This window comes from Tinamus guttatus, unplaced genomic scaffold, assembly GCF_059628265.1.
Source record: "Tinamus guttatus ecotype Peru unplaced genomic scaffold, ASM5962826v1 Tinamus_guttatus_pri_ptg000383l, whole genome shotgun sequence".
NCBI classification, from domain to species: Eukaryota; Metazoa; Chordata; class Aves; order Tinamiformes; family Tinamidae; genus Tinamus; species Tinamus guttatus.
The window spans coordinates 3,091,082-3,107,973 of record NW_028288917.1 but is presented as its reverse complement, the minus strand read 5'-3'; the positions used below and the strand labels follow the sequence as shown (position 1 = coordinate 3,107,973).

Here is a 16,892-nt window from a genome sequence, read left to right as displayed (position 1 = left end):
GACGGGCGCTGAGGCAGGGGCCGCTGCGTGCCCAGAGCCGGCCCTTGCTGCAGCTGGCCCTGTTTGCGCAAGGACCTGGTTCGCTCCACCTCCTCACAGTAGCATACCAAAGTTTCGTAATAAATGCCTCATATAATCAGTAGAGAGCAAGACCTCTAATGGTGTGATAACAAGTGATGATGAAAAAGTGATTCCTGGGGCATTTCTGCCATCTTTTTCATGTGGAGGTTTCTCCTTACCTGCTGCAGCATTAGGTAATGGCAGAAGGGAGTCTGGTGTGAAGTTCTCTCTCTCATACCTGTGCTCCAGTGAATGAGCGAGTAGGCAGATGCGGGCTGCAGGCTTTCCTGAGCTTGCTTCCCCCGAGGAGCCGCTGTCCCCAGGGAGCTGTCTCCGTGCAGGCGGCCCTCGTCCACAGCCCTGCTGTACAGAGGTCAGCGCTGTGAACACCCCAACTCGGCTGCCAAAGTCAAACTTCAGTTCCTTGCAAGAGCAGAAGCCTGAAGTGTGTTGCCTCCTTTCTGATTTCACTAAGGACAGCAGTTACGAAGGGGTCGGGGTGGTGGGAAGTCAGCCATTGGCTGCAGTGATTTCAAACTCTATGTTCCAGTTATAGCTTAAGAAACTATTGCCTTTGCTAATGATATATTCGAGTAGCTTGTAATCTTACCATAGATTCCTTGGACTTTGTTTTGTTTAAATAAGTCAATTTTCTTTTAATTTTTTGGCTCGCTTTCTTTTGGCTGCTCAGTGTACAACAAAATAGCCCAGTGTTTTGTGCTTTGTTTTGCATCTATTTCAATTGTTATTTGGAAAGAATTTAAACTAAGTTGTACTTAAAAGAAAAAAAGACTTTTAGGATCTGTATAGAACATAGATTTTTTTTAATGCATTCATTATTCATAAAATATATAGCCATCAAGGAGTTTGTATATAAAAAAGTAGAGTATATTGCCCCAGAAAGCAAAATTAATCTTCTTTGTTCCTGTAAAAAAATATACAATCATTTCTCAAATAATGGATGACCTGTGATACAGCTATAGCAATGAGAATAGTCAGTGAAAAAGTGCTTGGAACAACGGCAATTGTGTAATACGTAATTATTCTAGAATAATAAACAGATCTCTTATGTTTCAAGATACTGAGCTAGCCAGACTGCTTTGTCTCATCTGTAAAAATTCATGAGCTTTTATGTTCAGAAAGAAAAGGGTAAGTAAAGCTATAGTCTTTTGGATCTAGTTATTTGCCATGAATTTGTTGTTGTTGTTGTTTGTTATTTTACCAGACTTGAACTTGCTAATTAATTAAAATTCAGGAAACTGTTAGTGTTAAAAAAGTGTAGTGCTGTCCTCAAACCTCTTGTAATGTATTACAAGAAATACCTGTTGCAAACTCTTCAGTGGCTTCTTCCCAGCTTTGTGTGAAACACTAACAGTCGTAGTTTTCCACACTCCCTTTTCTTGTCCTTAAATTTTGGTTTTGTATTTAATTACACAAACAGTTTATAAAGGTGAGAACTTTATATTTTTCAAAATTGTAGACTTTTGCCATTGTAATCCAGGTCAGTTGTTCCTGCTAATCCACTGTGGTCCAAAGGGATTTATGGAAATGGGTGAACTGCTGTGGTCTGCTGTCCAGTTCCATCAGGGTGAGCCCAGCCAGCAGTTACGTCTCTCTTTTGTGTTTGCATATTGAAATCAGTTTTCTTAAAATTAAGCAAGAGGAATGGTGATTTCCTCTGACATTTTGTCTTCCTTAAATGTAAAGCATCTTTAATGCCAGCTGTATAATGGCTGACCTGCATAGGTGCTTACTGTGGGCAGTGTCTCCAGACCCTCAGTGACACAGCAGTAGAATAGGCCCTTAAATCATAGATACCACATGTTCTTTATCACCATCTGTATCTAGATTATGGAAAGCACAGGGAGGATGCATAGTGCCGGAGAGCTGCCTTGCTTGAGTTTGATTTATTCCTCATTCCATCGCATTTCTTATGCCCTGCAGGGTATTTCGTTTAGGGGAGAGCCTCCTGCCTAAAGGTCGGCCTGCAGCGTATAGGAGTAGGTTCTCTTTGGAAAAGCCTTTTTATTCCTTCCCTGAAGCGATGACGTTTTATGCCAGCAAGAGGATTCACCTCCCTCCCATTGGGATTAATAGTAGCTTGCATCAGCTAATTTGCGAAAGCACAGGAGATGCTCTGCTGGTGATGGACAGCATGTAAGTGTATAAATAGATATATCAAAGAGGAGAAAATTATGCATGCTCATAGTATATCACATGGAATCTATAATTTATAGCTATTGATAGCTAAAAATCTGTGAAATGAAAAAAAAATGAACCTTTCAGTCTGTAAGGTGCGAGAGAGTGCTTCAAGTAAATAAAATGAGCTATAGTATCACCACTAATCAGGACTGTGACTGCAAAACGTGTGATGGAAAACACTGTATTCTGCGAGCTGATGACAGATCCTAAGAATTGTAGGAAGTATGTCAAGCACAAGTTTTGATGTTTTATAGCAGAGTTATTTCACAGATCATGTCATAAACTGAAGAGGAATAAGGAAGTCTCTCTCTGTTATTGGCAAGCAAAAACATTATCCTTTTCTGAGATTTGTTTTTCAACAAATAATACTTGGCACTTTCCTGAGCTGCTCCCGCAAGTCCATGTGTTTGAATTGCTGTGTTAAGTGCCTGTTTGGGGGTAAGCAGCACCAGCAGTGTTGGGAGTGACAGTGGTCCATGTCATCCAGGTACTGTTTTGCTCTGATGCCCTTTCATGTATTTGGTGCAACAACACAAACGAGCAGGTGTAGAGCAGAATCAGTCCTGAGGAGAGCAGAGACCACGCGATGTGTGAACTGTTGTTGAACATGTATGTGTCGAGTGACGTCAGCCACGTCCCAGCATTCATTCGTGTCATGGACCGTGTCTGGCTTTTATGTGTTTGCCGTTTATTTGGGGCAGTCACAGTATGAAGTCATGTTTTATTCTGTGAAAACCTGTGGCTGAGATGCAGCCCGTAGGAGATGGGGGGGACCAGCTCTCGAACGAAGAATTTCCTAGAGGATAAGGGGGACGAGGCGGTGGCGAGGGCGCAGGAGGTGGTGGCAGACAGCAGCGGCGGCCGAGAGCGGCGGTGCCCGCGGCGGGAGGCCGGGCAGGAGGGGCTGCCTCGAGACGCCGGGAGGACCGCGCGGGGTGCTCAGCTCTGCAAGTCACTGCCTTGCTTCCCGGGGTGACGGAGGCTGCTCTGCTGGGATGCGTTGGGCAAGCGGGGGGAAATGCTCACACTTTTTTTAGTTTATTTTTTCCCTCCCCTGTGGTCACTTTAAGTTTTCTCCCCTGGAAAGTCATCTGTCCTGATGTCCATACTAATAAAAATCCAACCTTCTCTTTCTAAAAGTTATTTCAGTGTTTTCAAGTGCTCATTATGAAAAAAACGCCGGAGCAGGCTGAGCTCCCAGCCCTTGCCAGGGCAGGGCCCCACTGCAGCACAGGGTCCCGAATAAACCATCTCGCTGCCCCACCGTGACCCGTGAGCTATCGCCAGTCCCGTGACACGTGGTTGCATTTACTGACCTACAGAACCGTCTTGGCTGTGGTGCTTCTCACCTCCATAGGCTGCCTGCCTGTGTGTCTGTACATACCAGGAGCCATCCATAAAGTAGTCGGTCATTCAGAAATTAATTACCTCAATATTAATTATTTTTTAAAGGAAATTAATTGATATGTGGCTTAGAAATAAGCTAAACAGAGCCCTTCTAACATCCCTGTTTTTACAAAACTGCTTGGATGCTATGTTAAATATAATCACATTCAAGATCCAAAGATACCAGGATTAGGAAGTATTGCAAAATAAAACATTTGGAAGGTTTGTATTCTTTCCAATTTTTCTTTCCATAGTATTTTGAAATGGGGTTTACTGATAGAACGGTGTAATTAGTTGTAGTTGTGTCATCGTAAAAGCCTTATTATATGCTGAGTTGAATGTGACTTGTTATTGGACATTGCAATTTTTCTTTGATATAAAAACATTGCGATAACTGAATAGAATGTCCCATTTAAGTATCTGATAACTTTGATAACTAAAATTGGTAAGTTGGGGCAGCTTTTTAGGGCTGGGAATCTTCATTTTATTATTTCAGAGTGTACTTTTAAACTGCATTTGAGATCTTGTTTTTAGTACAATTTTGTCACTACAGGAAAATGTTTACATTTTCCTTCAGGTTGCTCAGCATCCAACAGTCTGAGGTCCTGCAGTCCAAAAAATCTTACGTTTTACAGTAACTTGGCAATTTTTTAAAAAATGTTTTAAATGCCAGTCATGATTTTAAGATGCAGCTTTTCTCCTCTTTTCAATTATTATTCTGAGCAACGGGAGAGCTTTGGAGTATTCATCGAAAACCTTCTCTGAAAAAAATAAGATTCTTTTAAAAAAATCTTTGAAATGTAAGTATGTGGTCTGTAAAATTAAAGATCATTTTTTAAGTGTACACGTGATATGTTGAATATTTTTAATCTAAATTTTGCAAATCTCACCCCTCTTGTCTGTGATAGTGCTTTCTTTTCAAATGCAAAGGCATAATCTTATTAGCCGAAGACTAATAAGATTTCTGTATTTAGTATCACTTAGTCTTTGCAGCAATTTAACTGTAAAAACTACAGGCAGCTTTAGAACACTTGAGTGTGTCCTGTCTCGTAGCCTTCAGAGCAGTCATTAGTTGTCATGTTCTTTCATGGTTATGAATTTGGTCAGTTTCAGTTTGGGGTTTTTTTGTTTGTTTGTTTTGCTCAAACATGGATCAGTGGTTTTGGGAGTACCATTGGGATGTACCATTGATCCCATTTAGGAAAAGCTGAGTTGCGTGATGCCTCTTATCTGGAGGTGACCAACCAACATGGATTGTTTGCAGATAACCACCAAAAAAAGCCAAAATGAAGGAAGAAAATGAGCTTAAAACAAAAGAAAAAATAATTCAAATTTTAAAATATTGGTTTCATTTAAAAATTGTCATTGAACATCCTTAAAATTAAGTCATTGAAATTACGATAGTGAAATTGTTATTTACAGCTTACCTGGGGGCTTCGTCAAGCAAAGCTTTCGGCATAAAGTGACAGGAGGCCCAAAACATGTTGTCAACATAACCTAATTCTTTGGAATCATTTCAAATATTTCCTAGATGCCTTAGATCAAGTGTACGGGGTGTGCATATCAAAAGGGAGAGGAAGCTGTGAGTCTGTTTCGTGCTGCTTCCCGCCGGGGTTGTGGGTGCCCCTCGCTGTGAGACTCGCTCCTCGCTGTGAGACACCGGAGCAGAAATGCCCGCAAGGGGAGACTTCATTTCCCACCTTTGCAGACCAGGTGGCTCTCGGCGTGTGGCGGAGTCTCAGGTTTTGGACACAGTCAAGAACCAAGCCACTGGGCAGGGGGGAATGTAACTCCTGGCCTGGTGCTGCGTAGGGTTAGATTCGGTGTTGCACAAGAGCAACTCACTGTAACAGCAACTGTAATCTACTTAGGTTCAACATCCTGTTGAAACAAGAAGGAAAAATAACAGTTGCGATCTACGCAAAAATAAAGAAACCCACTAAAAACAGTCTGAGCCGGTCAGCTAAGAGAAGGAAGTTGTTGCACACAGTGTGGAAGCTGCTCGGGGACACGGTATGGGAAGTTGCCCACCACCTGTCACAACAGGCTTGAGGAAGAAGCCGAAGGAAGCCGGCAGAGCTGAACAACAGGGTGAAGGAGTTGTTAGAATCGAGCAGGCAGCCTCCAAAGAGCTGAATTCACACCCAAATGGCACTGTAAACAGATTTTAATGTAAAAGTACAGGAAGGGAGGCCAAAGAACATTTGGGTAATTAGTGCAAATAATCAAAACTAGTACTAAGTTTTACATCTCTTGCATCATGATCTGTCAAGCTAAAGGATCATGAGGTAGAACGAATAGAGAAACATGTGGCAGAGAAGTTAATTCTCTGCACTGATTTTATCAGCAAATTGACATCACTCTGGCCTCCAAGTTTCTGGTAACAGGTCAATTTTAAGCAAGTGGCTATACATCATTGGCAGTTCTTTCGAAATTTTTCTCTTATCGTTTTTAGCTGAAAATAGTCTAGTGCTTGTGATTTTAACATTCCTTTTGTTCCATGATCTCTAAATCATTTGAACTGTGAGAAGTCCCCCAAAGGAAGTTTCTGCAGTTCCTTTGGGAGATTCTCCTCAGAGTGATGTCAGTTTTTAAGAAAGGTTTTAAAATCATCAAGGAAACTACAAGCCCATAATTCTGGTATTTGCCTTAGACAGTTTAGCACAATTTATAATACAAAGTAAGATTCATGGATGCCTGAATAACTATGATTTACTTGGAAAAGACCAACATAAATTTTGAAAAAAAAAGGAAATCAGCAATTACCTTGGAATTCTTTGAAGAGCAAGGAAATGTGTAGATAAGAGTGATCCAGCTGTTGTGGTTTACTTGAATTTCCACAAGTTTTTGATAAAGCCCCTCACCAAAGCTTTTTAAGATGTAAGCATAAGAGAGAAGGTCCTAGAATAGATAAGTAGACAAGTAAAACAGAACAGCTCTCAAAATAGGAGGAGATCACAACTGGAGGCTTATGTTCAATTAATTCTCTAGTCAAAAAAAGTGAACAGTGAAGTCAGGTTTTGGTGAAGAAGGTTTTTTTAATGATGCAGAGGTACTAACTGCAGTGAAGGCAATAGCTGGCTGCACTGGTATATCAGATTGAGTAATAAATCCAAAAAAAAAAAAAAGTCATATGAAATTCTTTTTAGATAGTTGTTAAGTGATGAACTTGTGGAAAAAAAACAATCAGAATTCACTTAGGAATAATGAGATCTGAGGTGACCATTTCCAAAGAAGAATAAGATCTTAGAGTATGATAAACAGTTCTGTGAAAGCAACATAGCAACATTTCAGCATTCAGTAGTAGTCAAAAGGCATATAGTATGATACTGGAAGTTACTAGAGCAAAGGGTTCAAAACAAAACCCAGCATCATTCTGCTGTATAATTTTGCAGTTCTCATTGGGAATGCTGTGTGTGGCTCCTCTTTAGGATGAGTTAAGAGTGGTAGATGGGGACTTGTTCTGATCCAGAATGACTCTAAGGTCAGGGGTTTGCCACAGTGTATGGATAAGAGGAGTTCGCATGTATGTAAAATCAGGCAAAGTTTAGATCAGGAAAGTATTGTAGACAGTGTGATACTTACAATTACTTAATTGCTTCTTATTGTCATTCCTATATACTGGATTTAATGTAAGTCAGAAAAATAGTGTTCTGTTGTCATAGTCAGTGTACGTGCAACTAAGATTCAGATTTACTAATTTTTAATATGAATTCTTTGTGTGACTAAAACTAGAGAAGTAAACGACAGTCCCCACACAGAGCAGCTTGCAATCTTTTGCCATTTTCTGCCATGTCAGAAGTGTTGTAGGTGACTAAAACCATTAAAGTGCACTTTTTTCTGATTTCAAATGAGTATTTGAAATGATTTCAGACAAGAAAATGAAAATACTAAATTCTACTCTTGCGTTCCTGATATTGCTCTCATCCCAGTGGACCTTTGTATTTCATTGCATCAGTTAGCAATAGTTTTTCTCCTTTAGTCAAATTATAGCATGCTGTTATTTTAAGTTGCACTAAAAGTGACTTTTTTTTTCTCTTGCAATATCTTAAAGCAAAATGAAATTATTTTACATTGGCTGCTTGGTGCACCTTGGAAAATTCAGTTAGTATTTAATGATCGGTGAGAGGGAAAAAAAAAAAGTTTAAACCGGATAAAAATAGGGAAGGAGGAGCATGTCCTTTTTCATCTGAGCAAAAGAACAAAATTGGCATGAACAACCTCCAAAAACCCACTGTAGGAGTTGGTCCTTGGAGAAGCACTGGAGAGCCAGCTGCCGCTCTTGAGTCGGGATGAGCACATTGTCGAGGAGATTCATCAGGCTCAGAGGAAGTTCTTGAATATCATGTTCTCAGGCTGCTTTATCTCCACTCCTCCTTTCGCTGTGCTGAGAGGTTTGTTCTATGTTAAGGGGCCCAGTTTTCAGAAGTCCCAGCATCACCAGCTTTATCAGTTTATTTTCAGATAACTTTCCAAGTATTTCAGGTGCTGAAAGCCAAATATCTCAGTTTTGCACGCTGTGGAATTTTGTACACACTTACACGCTGCCGACTGGACTCTCCAGCCTAAGCAAACAGAGCCCCCTTTTTCTTTGTCTGATGTGATGCCTTCCTGATCACTTTCTATCTGCCTTTGCCTGAAGGAACTGAAATAATAACATCTGAACTGGAAGAAGCAGTGCACAGCTCATCTTTTCAATCATACAGTTGCCAATTAGTCTGAATGGGAGATGCCATTGAAGGAGGTAGTTATAAAAGCCTGTTGCTCATAGCTTATCTCGAGCTTTGCATTTAGTCTCTGTGTTTCACTTGCACTTATGATGCATATAGAATAATATTACTGATAGCAGCTAATAAAATCAATATGTAGGGCTACAGAGTCTCTGTGTAAATCATTATTTTTTTGCCTTGAAGATAAAAGCTATGCATTTTTTTTGTAACAAAGCTTGATTTTTATAAACTAAATCTTCTATTGCATTTGAAGGCCTTTTTTGGCATAGTTGTGCCTCTGCTCTGGTTAGGGGATGTGCAGTCTGCACAGAGAAAACTTGTTAATGTTTCGGACCAGGCCAGGTAAGTTGTTAGATTACTTTTTTCTTTTGGTAGTAACCTTCTTTTTCAGGCTGCTCACTCCCACTTCAACATCATCCTCTCAGTCAGACTAGTATGACTGTGCAGCTGCGTGGTGAACTGGATCAAGGAAGTAATCTCGGTTAAAAATAACCCTGCCAAAAAAAGAATAACACCAAAGGAAATGATTATTTTTAACTCTGAGCATTTCCTTAGGAGGATGTCCTTATTAAGGCTAAAAGAATACTTGTCAAAATATCACCATGTCTGGAAAATGTATGTGGGCTTTCTCTCTTGAAACCTTTCTTCAGATCTGACAGAGCGTACCAAATGCAGACTAAACAGGTTAGATACAGTTGCTTTAGATAATCTAATTATGTAATGAATTAGAGAACTCGTGGTGCAGGGATGAGTGTTAGGAGAGAAGGGTGACAGGCCATTACGGCACACAGGGAGAAAAAGAGCCATTAGCTCTGTGGAATTAGGACAAGCTGTTCCTGCAGTTGTGGGGTCCAAAAGCTGGTGCTGCTGTCAGTGTTACTGAAGCATGTATTAAACAGGCTATTAAGAATGCTCGTGTATCCATTCCCTGTATTTGTTATGATTATTTCTTCTTTGAAATAAAAAATCTCTTCAGTCGGAAAAATTATTAGAACCAAATGCACATCTAGTGAAGCTTTATCAAGCCTCCCTGCTGGTATGAAATGTAGTAAATCAGCCAAAAGTATTTTTGTATAGAGATCTGTGGAGTTTTGTTAATCGGTAAAAATCGTTTTGATGTGCTCATAATTAAGAAGTACCTTCTTCCATATCATTAAGATGATTTTTGTGGAAGAGACTAATTCTTTCCAGTTGTTAGAAGCATACAGTCAAATTTAATCATCACACATCTCTTCTATAGTTAATGGAGGGAGAGAGGAAGAAATGGACACCTTCAGGGTACAGCTTCTTCTCACCTGATTTAGAATGAGGTGTGTGAGTCACTTATGAAGAGGATGCGCCCTCTTGGTTTATCAGAGAGGGCAAAGGTCTAAGCATGCACTAGGTACTTAGTGTTCAAACAGCTAGTTACTATGAGGTGATGCCCTCTGCGATTTAACAGAATCACAGAATGGTTGAGGTTGGAAGGGATCATCTAGTGCAACCCCACTGCTCCAGCAGGGACACCCAGAGCACGTAGCACAGGGTGGCATCCAGGCGGGTTTGGAAGATCTCCAGAGAAGGAGACTCCACAACCTCTCTGGGCAGCCTCTTCCAGGGCTCTGTCACCCTCACAGTGAAGAAGTTCTTCTCGCGTGGAGGTGGAACTTCCAGTGTTTCAACTTGCACCCATTACCCCTTGTCCTGTCACTGGCCACCACGGAGAAGAGTTTGGCCCCATCCTCCCTACAGTCACCCCTCAGGTACTTGAACATGTTGATCAAATCTCCTCTCAGCTTTCTTTTCTCCAGACTAAACAGGCCCAGCTTGCTTAGTCTTTCCTCATATGACAAATGCTACAGTCATCTTCGTGGCTCTCCGCTGCACCCTCTCTAGAAGCTCCGTGTCCTTCATGTACTGGGGAGCCCAGAACTGCACCCAGTACTCCAGGTGCGGCCTCACCAGAGCTGAGTAGAGAGGCAAGATCACCCCTCTCGATCTTTCACTTGCAAGTTTACTGTGTGGGTTATGGCTTGAACATTATGCCTTATATTTCTTCTACAACTTTTGTTTATATTTTAGCATAGCTGTTGGTTAGCCTTGGTGTCTGTGAGGGCATACAGTCTTGAATTCCACTGAGCTCTTGGATTCAGTGATTATCTCATGAATGGGAATTCAGTAAGTTAATGGAGCTATTTGGAAAGCAGGTGTTTACGTTGTTCAATGTTTGGGTTGCAACTGCTGAAATTAATTAGATGTTTTCTTATTCTTGTATGAGGAAAGAGGAGTCCACATTATTAACCCTTATTTCAAGTCAAATAATTCTAATCTTTTTGGAGTTTTTTTTTTCTGTGGTAACTTCTGTGAGAATCTTGTTCTTCTCTACCAAAGTCTTATAGTGCAGGAATTGTGCTAAGAAATTTGATGTTGCAAGCCTGAGGAGTGCCACAGATGTATGGAATAGGGAATAGCTTTGTAGTATTGCTCTATTATATTCCATCCTGTTTCTTATTTCGCTGAACAAGCTGCTTGCTATTCACTGATGCCCAGTGAGCAAATGTTTTCACTGAACTTTCTGTACTGAGACCCAGGTCTGGTTTTTGTTTTGCTTTTCCTGAATTGATAGCAGTTTGTTCTGACCAGCTCTAGCAATGCATTGTGCAGATTAAGCCCTAATGTGTGCGTTGCTTTGCATATGTCACTGTTTAACTTCATCCGTTCCTTCATGTCAAATTATTCCTAGGTGAGGCACAATATTGAAGGCTGATATTTGCTGACCAACAGGGAGAACTCTTGAATAATAAAGGCAGAATTTTAGTCTTACTAAACAGATAATAAAATATTGGGGAAAGAATAACAAAAACTACTAAAGGGCTGTAAGTTTACTTCTGAAGATAGCTCTTGGGTTTCATTTGTTTTCTGTGTTGGAGGAAGCTCAGCGCAGTTCTGATTTCTCCTCTATCATATAATTCTCTCAATAAAATTCATGTGAGAAGCCTGCATTCATTCTGTCTTTTGACAGTTTTACCCCGCTCCCTTCACACCTTCTGCTGACCTGAGCTGCAAAGGATAAGGAAACTTTTGGACTCGACTCAAAACTCACTATCTTGAGACCTGTTCTCCCTTCTACAGCCTTTTTTGAAGTTGCTTCACACCTGTGGCAGATGCTTGGCCACGCAGCATGCCCGAGTTTTGCTGCACTTTAGTGGCTCGTGATTGCTTAGAGAGCCTGTTGGGCCCCTTTGCTGTCTGCACAAATGAGATTAGCTCTCTTAGCATCAGCTCATCTAAGTGGTCTCTGAGGGCTTCTGGGGAGCAATGTATCTGTGTCAAAGTAGAAATCATCAATTATAACACAAATACTGCCATGAAAATCCAAGTTAGATCTGAAGATGAAACATTGATGCTTTGTTTATGTTATCTTTCACCATTCATATCTGCCTTCGGCTCTGATATTTTACTCCTGCATGACTACACAGACGTTATTTTTCCTACATCCCATATGTCTAAAATGTATATAAAGATGTTTAGCTCAAATGCCATCCATGTGAAACGCTCCATAATGTGGGTACAAGGTGCTGTTTGGTGCATCTTCAGCATGCTGTGGTGTTCAATTACAATGCAGCAAACTTATTTTTATATAGTCTCCTTCCTAGAAAATATGGAAAATTGCTTTGCAGTGAGTCATCTGTCAGCTAAAGAACTAAAAGTCTTCTTGTGATATTTAAGGAGAGAAAGTGGCTCAGAGCTGACAGAGTTCAAGACAGAAAAAGATTCAGAAGTGAAACTGAGGGCCTGCAACTTGCAGAAGATAGAGGCAAGGACTGGTAGGGGGAGGAGTGATGAAAAAGCCAAACAAGTTGAAAATGTAAGAGGTAGTTTGGGAGAATTTGCAGATCATTTGGAAGCTTCAGGTGCCCCTGCTGGATTATTTCAGTGTTGGACTAAAGAAGACTCCTTGACTTAAGGAGAGTAGGCTAAAGCCAGGTAAATGAGAGAATCAGGCTCAGTGCGTAGAGAGGAATTTAGAAACATGCAGGCGAAGGTTGGGGAAAGGTTAAATGGATTTGCTTTCTAAAGCAAGACATTAGAACAGCTCTGGGCTCTGTGATATTTAAATGTGTGAGGATTTTGTTAGACCATAAAGGAGGGAATTTCAGTTAATTGGACAGGAAATTATTATAGGCATAAATAGGGATTTCGGCAGCAGTGCAGTTGAAGTGAAGATGGGTTTGGCAGTCTTCCCTTGCTGGTGACAGGAAGCCCTGCACTGAGAAGTGCCTGTGTGGGGGAGAGGAGGCTGGTTCAGGGTTAGGGATGACTGAAGAATTCTGCCTTTACATACAGCGAATCTGAATAAAGAAGCCCGAGAACTGGCTCAGAAACTCGGAGAGTGACTTCTCTCCGTTGCCATTTGAGCCTTTGGAAGGATTAACTGGTAAGGGAGTTATAAAGTAGCACTGGAGAGGCAGAGCTAAGTCAGGTGGTTCAAAAGATCAGAGATCACTAGCCGGGGATGACGATGCCAGGGATGCTTTCCCCGTAAAGTTATGTCCAAAGCTGAGCTAGCAGGAAGAGGTCCCAGAGGAAGGTGGTGTTTGCAAAGGGGAAAGGAGACAAAGCAGGAACAGATGCCTGGTGTTGTTAAGGCACAGTGCTGTTGTGGCAGTACGTGCCAGGGTTTTATTACAAGTTATATGGTGTATTCTTGTGTGCTTGGTCAAGTCTAGCACCTGGTATTGTGGGCCTCTTGGGAGCTCTCCCTCATGCCATGTCTCAGCCTGGGTAGCTCTGCCCACGTTTTTTGCCCTGGGAATTCTTTTGACCTCACTCTGTGTTGTGCTGGTATTGTGCTAAGAAGGTAAATGATGTAAAGTAACTAGCTTGTGGAATAATACACTCTTATTGAGAACAGGAGGGAAAAGAGCTTGTCTGCTTGGTGCTTTCAGGAGAATTTGCTTTGACACTGTAGTACTGAAAGGCATTTTAAGCACAGAAGTTTAGAGGCACTCAGACATCCAAGAATTTGAAAGGAGTAATATTTCATTGTATGCAGCTCCAAAATGCTTATTACAGATCTTCTTATTTACAACTATTGTGTCTCTTTTGAATCTGCAGAGGAGGAGTATCAAGGACAAACTAAGAGAAAGCGCATTCGAAGGAAGAAACAAAAGAGCAATTTGCAAAACCCTAACAATTTACATGGAGAGCAAACAGAATCTGGAATTCAAAAGACTCTTGTGCAAGAGAATTTACAGCTGCAGCAGATAGACAGCCCCAAAATAAGCAAAAACAAAAAAAGGAAAATGAAAAAAAAGCGACAAAAGGAAAAAATGAGAGCAGCTGGCTTGCTAACAAAGACTACTGGTGTAGATTTTACATACCAGCCGGATAAAAACAGCAGTGAAGAAAGAGCAGACCATAAGGACATAGATGAAAAGGCACATGGAGTTCTAGACTTCTTACAGGCAACACAGCAAATTTATTTTGCTGACAGTATGTACCACTCTCTCCTTTCTTTTCATGAGCAAGACAGCTTTGAACAAAATGAATGTATTCTTATTATTTCTTTATAATAGATCGAACTTATTTGGAAAGTGTCTATTGAACTTGGTATGGGAATGGGTGTTTAGCATTACTTCTGTTTTTAGGAGTAATAATATGTATCAGCATAAAGAAAGTATGATCCTAATCTCTTTGTTCATCCTTCTTTGAAAATATAGATAATATTGCTTTCTCATTTTTAAAATCCTCCAGTGCACTTTGGGTAAATATAGTGCTTAAAGTGCTTTTGCTTGTCCTACAGCAAACATCCAGAAGGATTATTTGCTTTCAAAAAAAGAAAAAAAAAACAGGAGGGCAAAAGTAGTTCTAAACTTCCTTTTCTGAACCAACCTACTTTTCAAAAAAATTAAAATACATTTCAGAAAAATCTGTCATCTCTAGGATTTATTTATGATGTCTAAGGTAATCTAGCTAGCATCTAAAAGGAATGATATGAAGCTATTGGCACTGGGAAAGTGTCATGGCATAAAGAGCTTGTGGACGAGACTAATGAGAACTGTTGTCCATTGCACATCCCGTGGCACTTAAAAAAAGGATTACAGGGATGTTATCCATAATGGCCTACTAAATTCTTATTCTTGCCCCTAAGATCAGATAAAATGCTGTTATTGTAGTTAAATATATTTCTTCCATTGCCTTCCTAGAAAACTGTTCTTATGGTGCTAATGTCATAATGTCATTCAAAGATAATGATGTTTTAATGATAAGTATAGTCATTATCTGTACATATACAACATTATATTCATATCATCTAGAATTAAGTACGTTTTCTTAAGGGCAAAGTAGTGTTTTCTTTAATTGCTCAGAACATAGCCTTAAAATTATAATTAGCATGTACAAATGGGGGGAAGGGGGAAGCAGTGAAAACCTTTCAGAATACATAGCCTTGGCTGCCTTTGTGGAGCTGAAAGGAAAATACTAAATAACTTACCTACTTGTTCATCTTAACTCAAAACTGTCAGGCCTTGTCCTGTAAAATATATCTTTAGACTACCACACGACTTTAAGAACCCTATTAAGGTAACATCAGGCTTTTCATGTTAATTTTTCTCAAGATTTATAGATAAAATTGTCTTTACTTACTGTAAAAGTATTCTGCTGTGTCAGGTTTTCACACTAAACCTAGCATCCAGGAGTCATCTTCCTTTAAGAGCTGAAGTATTTTCCTCACCAAAAACAAGAATATTACAATTTCAGTGTGTGCCAAAGTAAGTGTAAACTAAATGACGTGCATTTGTGTTAGTGTAATTCCAGAGCAACCGTGTAAAACTGTGAAGCTCGTGCAGGGCCCTGCCGTTGATGCGGGAGGCAGAGCAGCACCGCGGGCTCGCTGAGCCGCCCGCCCTCCCTGCTGGCGCCGTGGGGATGAGGCAGGGCCTGCTGCCAAACCTGCAGCTCCACAGGTCGAGCTAATGAGGACCGTGCCATCCACAGAGATGAATCCCCTGGTCAAAGCAAATTCATCTGCACATGGGATGTCGCATCCGTAAATCAGAGTGTGACTAGCTTTCTTGCTAGGCAAATCCTGCTCCACGTACATAAATCTGACGTTACGCTGTTCGCCCTGTCTAGGCGAGTGATTTTAGCAATGCTCATTTATTAGATAAAATTGGAAGCCCTTGTTTTAATAACATTCGCAAATAGTCACCCTGAGTTTTGTGCTTATGTACTTCTCGTATGTATGTAAGAAAGCTGAGTTGGAAATAATCTGTTCTTACCATTTGGTTTGCTAATAATAAAAAGCAGAAAAATACAACTCTAAAGGTAGTCTGGTTAAAGGGACAGACATTATTACTAGAAAGGAAGAATGAATCTGTACATTAGCACAATAAAAACACCAGTGTGTCCTTTCCTGCTGTATTGCATATTCTAATACACAGTTTTAAAAACCTAAAAGTGCAATAGCAAGATAATTAACTGCCTCAAATGTTTCGTGTTATTTCCTTATAGTTATTCTCTGTCTCCATGTGTGTATGCATTTTTATAATAAATAGTATAGATACAGCGCTTAGCCTACAATACAGATTCTTCATCACACCTTATTCATGCACTAATCTTCCAGACTTAGATCTCTTACTGTCTTTCTATTGCATTGCCCTTTATACTTTCTGTATTTGATGTTTTCCCCTCTTTTCAGTTTTTTTAACATCTGGCAGCAAATGGGAAGAACAGGCTGCCCTTTAGTATCTGGTATTTAGTTATAAGTTGTAGTTTAAAAAAGGAAAAAGATACTGTCTTTGAAAAGTCAGTATCAATAGGAAAATTCTGCGTGCCCATTCAGTATTTTTAATCTAGTCTTACAATTGTTTGTCCAGATAAATCGGAATGCAAAGATCCAGCTGTAAATTCAGCAGCTGTCCAAGAGTTTTTACAGTATCTTGAATCTCACACCATGGCTTCCTCAGATGTGACTCTTCTGCATCAACTGAAATCCCTTGTATTGCTACAGGATATTGCAAGGTTGAGGAATGCTTTGCAAGAATTCCAGGAACATTCCCTGATGCCTCCTGGTATGTACCCTTCACTCATATCTTTCACTGATATTCTCTTCTGTGTTGATTAAAATTCAGATTTGTCACAGTTTTTTGTATAGTGGGGGTGGGAAGCTGTCAATAGTTATATGGTAGTAAAAGCATGATTATACAGAATTTGAAAGTATATGTCTCCATAGAAAACAATAATTTGTTCCTTTTTTTCCCTTTTTTCTTACTACCAATACAGAAACTTTTCATACTCTTCAGCAGCTGCAGAGTTCACTGAGATTCTTAAAACACAATGTTTCTTTAAATCAAACAAGTTTATTTTAATTTTCTCTTTTTTCTCAAGAAATTTCTCTAGAACTCTAGATTTTTTTAAAATTTTAATTGGTCATCATTAATGAAGCTGTAAGTTTTTGAGATTTCACTTATTCAGTTTAGGTTTAATTTTAAATGCATAAGCATCAATAAATCCCATTATTTCATTCTTATT

General features: G+C 40.0%; 1 protein-coding gene across 1 annotated transcript in view; it reads left to right on the top strand.

The window, feature by feature from the left end:
* Window positions 1–16,892, top strand: part of ERICH1 (glutamate rich 1) — a 61,889-nt gene that overhangs the window by 42,398 nt on the left and 2,599 nt on the right. Inside the window, exons 4-5 of the mRNA XM_088530598.1 lie at window positions 13,476–13,853; window positions 16,238–16,432. Of these exons, the coding sequence (XP_088386724.1) occupies window positions 13,476–13,853; window positions 16,238–16,432 (573 nt within the window). The remainder of the gene's footprint in view (window positions 1–13,475; window positions 13,854–16,237; window positions 16,433–16,892) is intronic.